Source organism: Eleutherodactylus coqui, chromosome 3 (genome assembly GCF_035609145.1).
Source record: "Eleutherodactylus coqui strain aEleCoq1 chromosome 3, aEleCoq1.hap1, whole genome shotgun sequence".
NCBI classification, from domain to species: domain Eukaryota; kingdom Metazoa; phylum Chordata; class Amphibia; order Anura; family Eleutherodactylidae; genus Eleutherodactylus; species Eleutherodactylus coqui.
The window spans coordinates 239,179,577-239,194,292 of NC_089839.1; the positions used below are offsets into that span (position 1 = coordinate 239,179,577).

Genomic DNA, 14,716 nt, shown 5'->3' on the forward strand with positions numbered 1-14,716 from the left:
GAACAGATTGATGTATAGTTTTGTGGAAGAAGAATCATTATTGCTAGCAGTGTCGGACTGGGTTACCAAGGGCTCCCCAGTAGAACTGACTGGAGGCCCACTTTACAATCACATGCACATACTTGCTATTTATTTTTAGGCCTTGTGCACACAACATTATGCCATACTTGTGATTCAGAGTGAGTTTTTCCTTAAAGGGATTTTTCATGACTTCAACTGATGGGGATCAGCCACATCCTCTTCATTGTTTGTGCAGGTACAGCAGGTAATCAGAACAAGCAGCTTTGTTTGGTACTGTAGCTCAGTTCCATTCAAGGAAATGGTAATGAGATGCAGTACCAAGCACACCCACAATCAAATGTATATGGCAGGGCCTAATGAACAATGAAAATGGCTCATTATGTTCGATAGTAGAATTTATTAGTGCCATTTTGGGGTACATATCATTTATTGATTTGACTTTTAATATATTTTTGAGGTAATGGGGGAAATAAAGAAAAAAAAGTAAATCTGGCACAATTTCTTTTTCTTAATGATGTTGTTTTTATGGTGAGTTCCATGGCAAAAATCAATGGGTCTACATATACACAGGTCAAATATTAATTCAATTTACTCAAAGTGATAAAAGTAGATATACATGCAAGATATATAAAACATCAGAGATATCAAGAAATATTTATTCCAAAAGAAAACAAACAAGACGTACAAAAAATCAGCTGGCAGCTCTCTCCCCCTGCATTTGCCAGCAAATGCAGAGGGAGGGAGTTTAGCAGCGGCTAGCGCTGTTAAAGCATATCAGCTGGCTCATTTTAAATAATAGAAGCCATGCTAAACATTTATCGGTCAAAGGAATTCCAAGCTGCGGGGTCTATACACCACAATCGGCATTGTGAACAGATGAGAATACATGAATGTTAGCTGCAACTTGGTCTCGACTTTTTCTTGTTTATGCATTTTTCGGACGCGATGTGGGCAGCCGAAAAATGTATTGCCTTTGTGAATGAGGCCTTGTATATATAGATAATGACAACCAGCCATTTTGAACATGGTGGCTGATCTGTGTCAGCACGATATAGAGCAGAAGGAGCAGAATAGATTAATATATAAGTTTTGTGGGAGAAGAAAAACAATATAGTCTCTAATTATTGTACTTTCTTGTAGCAATTAGTTGCAAACCCCCCCAAGTAGATAATGGAAGAGTGAATTACCCAATAAAACCTGCCTACAACAATAATGATGTAATACAAATTACTTGTAATGAAGGATTTTACATTACAAATGGACAATCTACTTGCACTAAAGATGGCTGGATTCCTAAACCTACATGTACTGGTTCGTATAAGCTTCGCTTTTGAGTTATACATTATATAATGATATGTTTGTACATACTATGCCATGAACTGAATACTGTGACTGGTAATTTTGTGTTAAAACAGTCTTTATTATGTTTATATTACACTTGTTACACTGTAAATGTTATTAAGCTCTTAACATCTGTATAATATAAAGAAAACCTGCAATTTTGATCATAGAGTCTGGTCTACGGCCAGCATGGTATAGGAGCTGAACAGATTGATGTATAGTTTTGTGGAAGAAGAATCATTATTGCTAGCAGTGTCGGACTGGGTTACCAAGGGCTCCCCAGTAGAACTGACTGGAGGCCCACTTTACAATCACATGCACATACTTGCTATTTATTTTTAGGCCTTGTGCACACAACATTATGCCATACTTGTGATTCAGAGTGAGTTTTTCCTTAAAGGGATTTTTCATGACTTCAACTGATGGGGATCAGCCACATCCTCTTCATTGTTTGTGCAGGTACAGCAGGTAATCAGAACAAGCAGCTTTGTTTGGTACTGTAGCTCAGTTCCATTCAAGGAAATGGTAATGAGATGCAGTACCAAGCACACCCACAATCAAATGTATATGGCAGGGCCTAATGAACAATGAAAATGGCTCATTATGTTCGATAGTAGAATTTATTAGTGCCATTTTGGGGTACATATCATTTATTGATTTGACTTTTAATATATTTTTGAGGTAATGGGGGAAATAAAGAAAAAAAAGTAAATCTGGCACAATTTCTTTTTCTTAATGATGTTGTTTTTATGGTGAGTTCCATGGCAAAAATCAATGGGTCTACATATACACAGGTCAAATATTAATTCAATTTACTCAAAGTGATAAAAGTAGATATACATGCAAGATATATAAAACATCAGAGATATCAAGAAATATTTATTCCAAAAGAAAACAAACAAGACGTACAAAAAATCAGCTGGCAGCTCTCCCCCTGCATTTGCCAGCAAATGCAGAGGGAGGGAGTTTAGCAGCAGCTAGCGCTGTTAAAGCATATCAGCTGGCTCATTTTAAATAATAGAAGCCATGCTAAACATTTATCGGTCAAAGGAATTCCAAGCTGCGGGGTCTATACACCACAATCGGCATTGTGAACAGATGAGAATACATGAATGTTAGCTGCAACTTGGTCTCGACTTTTTCTTGTTTATGCATTTTTCGGTCGCGATGTGGGCAGCCGAAAAATGTATTGCCTTTGTGAATGAGGCCTTGTATATATAGATAATGACAACCAGCCATTTTGAACATGGTGGCTGATCTGTGTCAGCACGATATAGAGCAGAAGGAGCAGAATAGATTAATATATAAGTTTTGTGGGAGAAGAAAAACAATATAGTCTCTAATTATTGTACTTTCTTGTAGCAATTAGTTGCAAACCCCCCCAAGTAGATAATGGAAGAGTGACTTACCCATTAAAACCTGCCTACAACAATAATGACGTAATACAAATTACATGTAATGAAGGATTTTACATTACAAATGGACAATCTACTTGCACTAAAGATGGCTGGATTCCTAAACCTACATGTACTGGTTCGTATAAGCTTCGCTTTTGAGTTATACATTATATAATGATATGTTTGTACATACTGTGACTGGTAATTTTGTGTTAAAACAGTCTTTATTATGTTTATATTACACTTGTTACACTGTAAATGTTATTAAGCTCTTAACATCTGTATAATATAAAGAAAACCTGCAATTTTGATCATAGAGTCTGGTCTACGGCCAGCATGGTATAGGAGCTGAACAGATTGATGTATAGTTTTGTGGAAGAAGAATCATTATTGCTAGCAGTGTCGGACTGGGTTACCAAGGGCTCCCCAGTAGAACTGACTGGAGGCCCACTTTACAATCACATGCACATACTTGCTATTTATTTTTAGGCCTTGTGCACACAACATTATGCCATACTTGTGATTCAGAGTGAGTTTTTCCTTAAAGGGATTTTTCATGACTTCAACTGATGGGGATCAGCCACATCCTCTTCATTGTTTGTGCAGGTACAGCAGGTAATCAGAACAGGCAGCTTTGTTTGGTACTGTAGCTCAGTTCCATTCAAGGAAATGGTAATGAGATGCAGTACCAAGCACACCCACAATCAAATGTATATGGCAGGGCCTAATGAACAATGAAAATGGCTCATTATGTTCGATAGTAGAATTTATTAGTGCCATTTTGGGGTACATATCATTTATTGATTTGACTTTTAATATATTTTTGAGGTAATGGGGGAAATAAAGAAAAAAAAGTAAATCTGGCACAATTTCTTTTTCTTAATGATGTTGTTTTTATGGTGAGTTCCATGGCAAAAATAAATGGGTCTACATATACACAGGTCAAATATTAATTCAATTTACTCAAAGTGATAAAAGTAGATATACATGCAAGATATATAAAACATCAGAGATATCAAGAAATATTTATTCCAAAAGAAAACAAACAAGACGTACAAATAAAATGTATCGGCAAGATACAGAAAAGCAAAGCACTTTTATATCTATCCATTGTACATAGCAAATCAATCTGAGGGGAGGTGGGGTCGATGTTCATCAGCCCCAGTGTAGTGGCCCAGCACATCATTCTGGTCCCCTCCATAAATATCATACATGTTTGTCTTATGTGGATGCACTGTGCAAAACCTGTTTTGTCATTTCCAGTGTGTGTGTTGCACAGCTGCAGCGCTTAAAGGAGATGTCCCGCGCCGAAACGGGTTTTTTTTTTTTTAAACCCCCCCCCCGTTCGGCGCGAGACAACCCCGATGCAGGGGTTAAAAAAACCACCCGCACAGCGCTTACCTGAATCCCGGCGGTCCGGTGACTTCAATACTTACCGCTGAAGATGGCCGCCGGGATCCTCCGTCTTCGTGGACCGCAGCTCTTCTGTGCGGTCCACTGCCGATTCCAGCCTCCTGATTGGCTGGAATCGGCACGTGACGGGGCGGAGCTACACGGAGCCGCTCTCTGGCACGAGCGGCTCCATAGAAGACTGCTGAAGACCCGGACTGCGCAAGCGCGGCTAATTTGGCCATCGGAGGCCAAAAATTAGTCGGCTCCATGGGAACGAGGACGCTAGCAACGGAGCAGGTAAGTAAAAAACTTTTTATAACTTCTGTATGGCTCATAATTAATGCACAATGTACATTACAAAGTGCATTATTATGGCCATACAGAAGTGTATAGACCCACTTGCTGCCTCGGGACAACCCCTTTAAAAGGTTAACTTCAATAAAATCATTGTCTGCATGTAAATGTATCAGTCTGTCATGTCATGTGGTATGAGTGAGGGTATAAATAGGAGTGCTTGAGAGTGGGAAGAGGGTCTTCCATCTTGTCTGCCCCCTGAGTTCCACCTAACACAGAGCCACATGGAAGCACCTTCAGCTTCCTTGTGGTGAAGATGGATGAGGAAGAGAGATTTCCCGTAGCGACTGCAATTTGGATGTGAGTGGAGTTAGCCCTAAGCCTAAAAGAGAGCCTTTGTAAGTAATCACTTTTTCTGGCAAGTGCAGAGGTATTAATTTAAAGCCACAAATTTTTCCTACGTGGCCGTCCAAAGTTAGGATCACCGTGTAGAAGTACACTTCAAGTGACACCCACGCGTCTCTAGTGTGAGGTGCAAATCCTAGAAGTAAATAATTACTAGCAGAGTGTCTGTGGAGTGACCCCTACCCCTCTTCTTCCTCCTCCAGAGTTCTCCTAGTCCAGGAGAGGTACCTGGCAGATAGCACAGGCTGTGGGACCGGTTTCATCCCGTGTATCTTCCCTGACCTCTGAACTTCCTTTCTTACCTGCACTGTTAAGAATTGTACCTGAATTGCTGTGAATAATTGTTTTGCTAAAGTTATTCCAAGTAAAGTTTATACCAGGCCCTAACCGTTCCTGGGGACCCAAGGTAGTAAAAATCAGTGTTTGTGTTTATTCTCCGCCATGTAACATACAGGTGTGTGGAAAGAGTGGCATCACCTGTGGCAAAAACTACCCCCATCATCTGTTTATTGGCATTCCCTATCCTAGGGGTGTCGACGGTGGCCTGCAATCCGGCCTTGGCTATGTGTCATCCCTCTGGGAAAAGGAGCCTGGTAAGTGCCGCCGTGACAAGCCAACACTTACCCTCCCAGCTCCCCAAGTTTGTCAAGTGTCTGGGGTGTCCCTGTGGGACGCTGTACCAGAGGTTGAGAGTAGACTTCACTGACACTATTCAATGGTTGACTCCCCCCAGCCTCTGTCTGTAGTAAAATTAGAAATATTGGATGACATTACATGATATTTCAACAAATTTATCCAATAAGATATTTTACATTTATTCTGTCAAGTGATGCAAGTCAAAGTTGTCCTCTAATCTGTTAGAGAGAGACACTGCGCGGGTCAGAATATTTAACATTACTTAAGGAATGCAAGCGGTGTTCAAGTAACTGGCAACACATGAATACCAGTTTAGGCCCCAGTCCACGGAAGTGTATTCGCAGGCGGTAAACCGCCGGCGAATCACGCCGGCCGACGCTTTCCATTGCTATGGAAAGCGCCAGCCCCTGTTCACGAGCGAGAATCATTGCGATTCTCCGCTCTCAGCGGGCAATTCGCTGCACACTGCGAATTGCCCTGATTCTCCAGGGCCAGCCTATCTATTAGATAGGGCTTACCGGCGGAGATTCAGTGGCGACTCCTGCTCCCGGGCGGCGGCTCCTGCAGCGGAGATCTGCTGTGGGACTTCGCAATGCCTGTGGACAGCCGGCCTTAGACTGCAGGTCCCAAACTGGTAAACAGGTGGTACTCCACAGGCAGACAGACTGACTCCAATTGACTAGATAAAACTAGCCCAGACTCACAAGGTCAGACTGAAGAAGACTACTCTCTCATTTGTACACCTTGCAAACACATATCTTTCATACTCACATGATGACATTGGATACACAAAAGTTGTTACATTTCCAGACATACTCAGACATTAATCTCTCACATGCTGCAGCTGTGCAATACACATAACTCACTGACAAGACCGTTTTGCACAGAGCATCCACATTAAGACATTAAATTTATGACAGTTATAGACATTTATGGAGGGGCCAGACACACACACACACACATATATATATTTTATATATATTATATATATATAAAAGTAGAAACAAATGAACACACAGAGATCTGCACGGCATACATCTTATCATGAGGGGTCAGTTAGGAAATGTATATTTATTATGACCAGCACCCTCTAGCAAGAGGGGCTAGTATTTATGTGCTTATATTTTAGGTAAGTGGTTGGCTGGAGCAATCCACACAACAGCCAGCCAAATCAGCTCACCCCTACAGAGATGTTCCTGAAAGTTTTTAGCACCATAAGGCCTCTTTCAAATCAGCGACACAGAATCACAGCAGCGATATCGCGATTTTGTTTCGCTACAAAGTCGCACGTGGTGCTACAAAGTTGCGAGACATTGTAGCACTGTTTTGCCGGGATTTTTGGGGGGGGAGGTCTTGAAATATAAGCTCTAGCTGCATTAAAAAAAAATACATCACCTCTCAGGAGCTGTCAGCTCTGGCACGTCTGCCCTGAAGCTCTCTGGCAGGCTTGCTTGAAGTCTTCTGCCAGTGCCTCCTGGATTGGACGTTCAAACTGTCTGCTTCCAGGAAGCGCTGGCTGTGATTAGTTCTCAAGCGCTGTGGCTCAGCCAATCACAGCCAGCACTTGATGAACCAATCACAGCCATTCAATGCAATATGCAATGACTGTGATGACTTCAATCGAACGATGGCTCTGATTGGTTCTTGAGCACTACGGTTCAGCCAATGGGTTCTTGAGCACTGCTATACACATAGGCATGATATACGCATAGGCATGCCTGTGATACATTTTATATATATATATATATATATATATATATATATATATATATATATATTGTAGCAAGGGGTGTACTCTTGCCTCTGGATCGCTGACCTCTTGTACCAGAAATAGCGCCCCACACAGGTAAACGCGGCTCAGGACTAGCGTATCTCTTTGTCTGGCTCCTGCCAGCATTTATTCCACAGCACAGCATATCACATCACATCATGTCCATAAGCACCCCAACTTGGGTGGGAGTCCAGGGGCGTCCCCTGTTGGACTCTTGCCTTTTCAGGCCACCAGCCTGCAACACCTTCCTGTGCTGCGCTGGTCCTCCCTCATGTGTTGAGGTTAGGGGCGTCACCCTGTCAACCTCTGGCCTTCTTGGTCTGCACAAGACCCCTGGGCTAGCAGCCCTCCCAGCTCCACTGAGCTGTCTCTCTGGCTCTCTCAGCCAAACACTCTCTCTCTTCTCTTTGGCAGGAACCGGCTTTTATCTGGTTCCTGCTCCACCCCTTGGTTAACCCTCGCACCAGAAGTCCTGTCTCTGGCCCTCTACAGGCCCTTCTGTGTACTGCACTGCTAATATATATATATATATATATATAACAGCGAGTGAGTGCACAAACTGTCAGGAAACTGATTCAGAAATTCAGGGAAACTGGTAGTATCCAAGACTAACCAATAACGGGTCATCCAGGCAGTGTTTTCAATCCCCAGATGTCAATTGTGCACTTGCTGGCTGTGCTCCTGCTGTTCCTGATTGAAAGCCTCAGTTACCTTGTGTGATCTTCTGTTATCGACCATCAGGATGATCCCAGTGGTCCCCCTTGCAACAGTAGCAGCAGCCAATACTGCCCATCCACCACATTCCTGCCACATGCCACCCTGCAGATCAGACAATGCACAAATTTTCCCAACCGCTCACTAGCTGCGGCCAGCAGCTTCTACGACAGTCCACCTCCCTCCCAACTCTCACATTTACTGTTCTGTGAGACAAGGAGATGAAGGAGGAGTTAAAATATATCAGAGACACTGCAGCCACGCTGTGTGCGCTGTTGGTGTTAGACAGGCAGCAGCAGTGAAAAAAGGAGTGGAGCTATCCCAGTGGAAGGTGAGTATTGTAAGAAATCCAGAGTTGGAATAATCTCTTGAATTAAGGGTCAATCTTTCAATAAGCAAGGGTGCACAGGCGGAGCATAAAATCAACAAATCTAACATGAAGCCGGGAAAAAGGTGTAACCCGGTAAAAAATAAGTGTGGGAGGAGTGTGTGGGGATTTACATACTTTGAAGGGAGACACATAATGTGAGGTGAAAAATATATACTGTTCAGGGCAAAAAAAAGATAAATGCAATTTTTTTTTTTTTTTAAATCAGATTTTTTATTGAGTTTTTGTATAATACAAACAAACACTGTGCAAAGGTCCATATTAACACAAGTAGACTTGGCAAACATTTGTACGAATATAACCTTTTGTGGGCAGGAAAATCATTCTATGTCTATTCGCCGCCAGAAATCTAAATCTTCCCTCCTCCAGGAAGCACTTCTATACCTGAGCCTCTGACAGGACAATTTTGTATATGCACAGAAAATGAACTTTAATAGCCTTAGAAAATATAGAAATAATGAAGAAGGAAATGGTAAGGGGAGGGGAAGGGGGGAAGGAAAGGGAGGGGGGGGGGGGGGAAAGAGAGTAGCGGTAATCAAGTTGGTCCCGCAAAGGGAGATCCATCCAATTTCACCCTCCAAATAGGGTCCCGATCAGGGGCTGAAGTTCAGATCTCGAACACGTCAAGGGATCTCACCTCCGTCCACGGCCTCCATAACTGCAGAAAATTTTCATGGGAATGGTTGTTCCAGCTTGATAGCTCTTCCAAATTGAAGAGCAAGTCCACTTTCTCTCTCCACTGGGTAAGAGAAGGTGGGGTTGTTTGTCGCCACAGGAGAGGGATCAGGGCTTTGGGCGCGTCAATCAGAAGAGCAATCAGCATGCTCTTTTTGGGATGAAATACTGAGGAAGGTCTGCACAGAAAGATCATCTCTGGGGTCAAAGAGATTTTAGGGGACATCTCCCGCAGGACCCTCTCCACCCCCTTCCAAAAGGGTCTAATTATCCCGCACTCCCACCATATGTGGAGGTAGGTTCCTGGAAGTTGATCGCACCTCCAGCACCTCCCATGTGAAGCCAGTTTATAAGCATGTAGCCAATGAGGGGTTTTATACCACCGGACTAGGTGCTTATAATGTGATTCCTGTGAGAGTGTGCAGGGAGATAAGCCGAAGGAAGTGCCTAAGATCAAATCTGTCTCCATTCTCGAGAGGGAGATACCCAACTCGTTCTCCCACGATCTTAAAAACATCGGTTTTGACTCAAGGGGTGAGGGTATAATTAGTTTGCGTAGGGATGATAGTCTCCTTGTTTTATAGTTTGCGTCTTTTGCGATTCTTTCAAAGGGGGTAAGAGGTCTAATAGACTTATGGGATCTTATAATCTCCCCTAGTCCCTTGTTAACTGAAATCCGATCCAAGAAATTTAATTTGATTGAGGGAATCAAGGCTTGTATCATATTTTCTGGGGGCAAATGCGCAACGTTCTGTAGGTCCCTTAACTCAAGGTCCTTAAATTTTCTCGCTAGAGAAGTGATGTGGAGGTCTGGAATATGCTTGTTGGCTCCCCATAGCAGGCTCAGCGGCGCAATCGGTGATGCTTTGGGGGCGAGGGTGTTCTTTAATTTATCCCAAACCACACAGGGCCCTCTAATCAAAATATTATGATTTTTGGGTCTGCAGGGTATCTTGTTAAGGAGCCACAGGGCTTCCCGTATCGGGGTATCGTGGCTGTCACCCGCCAGGGAGACTAAGAGTCTATCCCTGATCGGGTAGGCAAGGTCAAGCCAGTATCCCATCTGGGAGGCGCAATAGTACTCATAAATATCGGGTAAACCCATACCCCCTTCTGACCGTCGTTTAGTCATAAGGCTATACGCAAGCCTCGGCTTTTTGTGGCGCCAAACAAAACTAGTGAAGACAGATCTGAGAGATTTAAAGAAGCCTCTCGGAAGGTGGAGTGGCAACATCATACTTTTATAGATAATGATGGGGAGAATATAAGTTTTTAAAATATTTCTTCTCCCGAACCATGAAATACATGGGATATCATATGATCTGAGTAACGCCTTTACTTGGGCTAATAGTGGGACGAAATTGAATGGATATAGATCTTCTAGATTTCTTGTAAGTTTTACCCCTAGATAATCGATCGAGGATTCTGACCACTCAAGAGGGGAGGATTTGCTAAGCGTTTTGCTAATGTGTTTGGGAATAGAAACATTAAGTACTGTAGATTTTGACAGATTTATTTTAAAATTAGAAAATGACCCAAAAGCTTCCAATAGGTCAATAAGTTTCTGTATTTCTTCCTCTGGGTTAGTAATTAAGAAAACTATGTCATCGGCGAATGCCGCCGAGGAGAGTAGGTTCCTCCCATACCTCAGCCCTTTGATTGAGCTAACCTGTCTAACTCTTTGTAGTAGGAGCTCTAGTGCAAGGATGAAGAGTGTAGGGGAGAGAGGGCAACCCTGCCGTGTGCGATTTCTGATATCAAATGGCGGAGATAAAATGTCGTTGATCTTTAGTCTCGCATGGGGATCCGCGTATAAGGCAAAAATAGCTGAGACAAACTCAGGTGGCATATTGAAATGTAGTAGCACTTTTTCCAGATATTTCCAATTAACTCTATCAAATGCCTTTTCGGCGTCCGTCCCCACCAATGCGAGATGGATTTTGCGTTGTTGTGCAAACTGTATTGCGTGGATCAGTCTATGGCAGTTGTGTTTGCCCTCTCTCCCCGCCACGAACCCAGCCTGTTCTTCATTGATTAACCCCAGTATAAATTTTTCCAATCTTTTCGCAAGTAATTTGGCCCATAATTTTGTATCAAAATTTATTAAAGAAATGGGTCTGTAATTGCCGCATTGTTCTGGGTCTTTTTTGTCCTTATGGATTGAGGAAATTAAATAGGGCATTAAATAGCTTGGTTATTCTCGGGACCAGAGTTTCCTGGAAAGCCTTGTAATAAACTAATGTCAGACCATCTGGTCCTGGGCTTTTATTGGGAGGGGAAGAGATCAACAACCTTTCTACCTCCGCGGGTGTGACAAGGGATAACAGGGAGCTAGCTTCTGTTTCGCTTAGCTTCGGCAGATGCGTCTCTTGGAGAAAGGAATCTATTTGCTTTGAAACGTTCAAAACCTCAGTTGGAGAAGCGTCTCCCCTAATAAAAGTTTAGCATAGAATTGCTGAAATTCTTTAGCGATCTCTTCGGATGAAGACACCGGGGCTCCCGACTGAGTCTTAATGGCTTTGATCCAGTTTCTCGTTCTGGCTTTTTTAATCAAAGCGGACATTAGTTTGCTACCCTTATTTCCCTGCTGATAAGAGATGTGTTTTAGGTAGAGGTGTTTTTTCTTAAATTTCGAATCAAGACAGAGGCGGAGGTCTCTTCTTGCATTCATCAGTTTATCCAGATTGTCCTTAACAAGGGAGTTTTTGGATAATTGCTCTAGTCTCGCTATTAGTCTTAATTTCTCATCAATCTCCCTTTGTTGTCTTTTTTTGGTTCTTGAGCCCAGGGCAATCAAGAGCCCTCTTATAAAGGCCTTATGGGCCTCCCATATCATTGGGATTGAGGAGTCCCCTTTATCATTAATCTCAAAAAATTCTTTTAGGTGTTTGGACAGAGCTAACCTCTCTTCCTCTTTGTCTAGCAGAGAGGCATTTAATCTCCACCTCCATTCTCTGGCTCCCAGTTCCGGCAGACTTAGAGTTATGCTTACTGGAGTGTGGTCAGAAATTGTTATTGGGCTCATTTCAGCCCCCTTGAGCTCAGCGAGGAGATTAGAGGAGAGGAAGATATAATCTAGCCTCTGTTGGGATAGGTGTACTTGGGAAAGAAATGAGAAATCTTTAGTTGTCGGGTGGATCGATCTCCACGAGTCTACAACTCCCAATTCATGAAGGCTACGGTTTAGTTTTTTAAGTTTAGTTTGGGCGATATGCGATCTGCCTGTGGAAGAGTCTAGCAGCGGGTTTAACGTTACATTAAGGTTGCCTCCCAAGATAATCTGGCCCACTGCGAAATGTTTTAATGTCTCTAACTGCATCAGCAACCAGGCAATTTGATCGGAGTTGGGGGCATATATGTTTGCCAAGGTGATTTTAGTGTTTTTTATCTCTCCCCTAAGGAAAAGCGCTCTGCTCTCCTTGTCCGAGTATTGCTCCTCACAGACAAACGGAGTGGCCGCGTGGAGCAATATGGAGACCCCCTTTGACACGGAGGAAGGGTGTGAATTGTGGAAGACCTGCGGGAAGTGTCTATTGGATAGATTAAATACCTTATCCCCTTTAAAGTGTGTCTCCTGTAGGAAAACAACCCTAGAATTGTACCTTCGTAGTAGATGCAGGATGTTATGCCGTTTTCGTGGCGAGTTGAGTCCCTTGACGATGAACAAAGTAATCTTTAGGTCCTCCATCTCTTTCTTGCTCTAACACCTGGAAGGTAAAGAGTATGAGTAAAGGTCGCCTAAACTGTAGGCCCACTCGCGGGTCTCCAGATAAATGCTATTTAATTCATTATTTGTATCTCAAAAATCCATTAAAAATGCAAGCCATCCCTCAATAAATAAGTATACGGCTATTTTGATAGAAAAATATATTAGAATGCAATAATGAAAAGATACAACAAAACACTAAATGGTACATTAAATGCTGTTATTAATCCCTTCTTGACTCACGCCGTATATACACGATGCATACCCAGTGTCTGTGTTTGGAACGCACTTGGGAGCCGAGCCTGATCCATACATGGCAGGTGTCAGCCATCTTTAACAGTTGACTCCCGCTGTTAACAGACATGATCAGAGATAACACGGATCCCAGATGTTAACCCTTTAAATGCCTTTTGGGGGTCCTAAACCGCCCCTCGCAATGAAATTATAGCTTGTCGTCCATTCGTCATCTCTGTCTTTTGAGAGCCCACAGGGCTGCCATATATTTCTGCCTGTAGTGATTTGGTATCACCGTAATTGTGTTAACCCACAGAATAAAGATACCATGTCATTTTTATTGCACAGTGAATGCCGTAAAAGCAAACCCTCAAAAGGCACAATTGAGGTAGTTTTTTTTCCACTTTTCCCCTTTTGGAAATTTTTAAACGTTTTTCAGTACATTATATCATGTGATAAAAGGTACTATTGAAAAATACAACTATCTTGCAAAAAAGCAAGCCCTCATGTACACGTGTCACTAGAAAAAAAGTTATGATTTGTTTTGCAAGTGGGGAGCAAAAATGAAAATAATAAAACAAAAAAAGGCTGCAGTAGGAAGGGGTTAAAAAATATAACTTGGCTCACAAAAAACAAGTCATACAACTAAAAAATAAACAAAATAAAAAAATTATGATTTTCCAAGTTGTGAATGGAAAAGACTGTCTGCGATAAAAAAAATTCTCCATATGCGATAACAAATAACTCCATATGGCGAGTTTCACAGGAGTGTATTTTGGCCAAATTGTTGTGTCTTTAATATGCTTGTGTGAAAGTGGCCTAAAACATATACTAAATAGTCAGTATTCTTATAATCAGCCTGTCAAATTTCAACTCAGTTTTCTACTAGAGATGAGCGAACACCAAAATGTTCGGGTGTTCGTTATTCGGAACGAACTTCCCGCGATGTTCGAAGGTTCGTTTCGAACAACGAACTCCATTGAAGTCAATGGGCGACCAGAGCATTTTTGTATTTCGCCGATGCTCGCTAAGGTTTTCATGTGTGAAAATCTGGGCAATTCAAGAAAGTGATGGGAATGACACAGAAACGGATAGGGCAGGCGAGGGGCTACATGTTGGGCTGCATCTCAAGTTCACAGGTCCCACTATTAAGCCACAATACCGGCAAGAGTGCCCCCCCCCCCCCTCCCAACAACTTTTACTTCTGAAAAGCCCTCATTAGCATGGCATACCTTTGCTAAGCACCACACTAGCTACAACAAAGCACAATCACTGCCTGGATGACACTCCGCTGCCACTTCTCCTGGGTTACATGCTGACCAACCGCCCCCCCTCCCCCCCACAGCGCACACCAAAGTGTCCCTGCGCAGCCTTCAGCTGCCCTCATGCCACGCCACACTCATGTCTATTTAGAAGTGCGTCTGCCATGAGGAGGAACCGCAGGCACACACTGCAGAGGGTTGGCATGGCTAGGCAGCGACCCTCTTTAAAAGTGGCGGGGCGATAGCCCACAATGCTGTACAGAAGCAATGAGAAATAGAATCCTGTGCCACCGCCATCAGGAGCTGCACACGTAGGCATAGCAATGGGGAACCTATGTGCCACACACTATTCATTCTGTCAAGGTGTCTGCATGCCCCAGTCAGACTGGTAATATGTACCTTAACAGTAACCGCGTTGGTGGTAATGTGGTGGTGACTGCGGACCTAGTAGCACGGTTGTATTTTGTTGGTTTTCGGAAT

General features: G+C 42.9%; 1 protein-coding gene across 8 annotated transcripts in view; it reads left to right on the top strand.

Moving 5' to 3' along the window:
• Window positions 1–14,716, top strand: part of LOC136621575 (coagulation factor XIII B chain-like) — a 612,738-nt gene that overhangs the window by 273,893 nt on the left and 324,129 nt on the right. For 2 of the 8 annotated variants that reach the window (XM_066597141.1, XM_066597139.1), the window contains exons 4-5: window positions 1,162–1,332; window positions 2,725–2,895. The exons of the other annotated variants lie outside the window; for them this stretch is intronic. In XM_066597141.1, coding sequence (XP_066453238.1) covers window positions 1,162–1,332; window positions 2,725–2,895 — 342 coding nt within the window. The remainder of the gene's footprint in view (window positions 1–1,161; window positions 1,333–2,724; window positions 2,896–14,716) is intronic. 8 annotated transcript variants of the gene reach the window in all.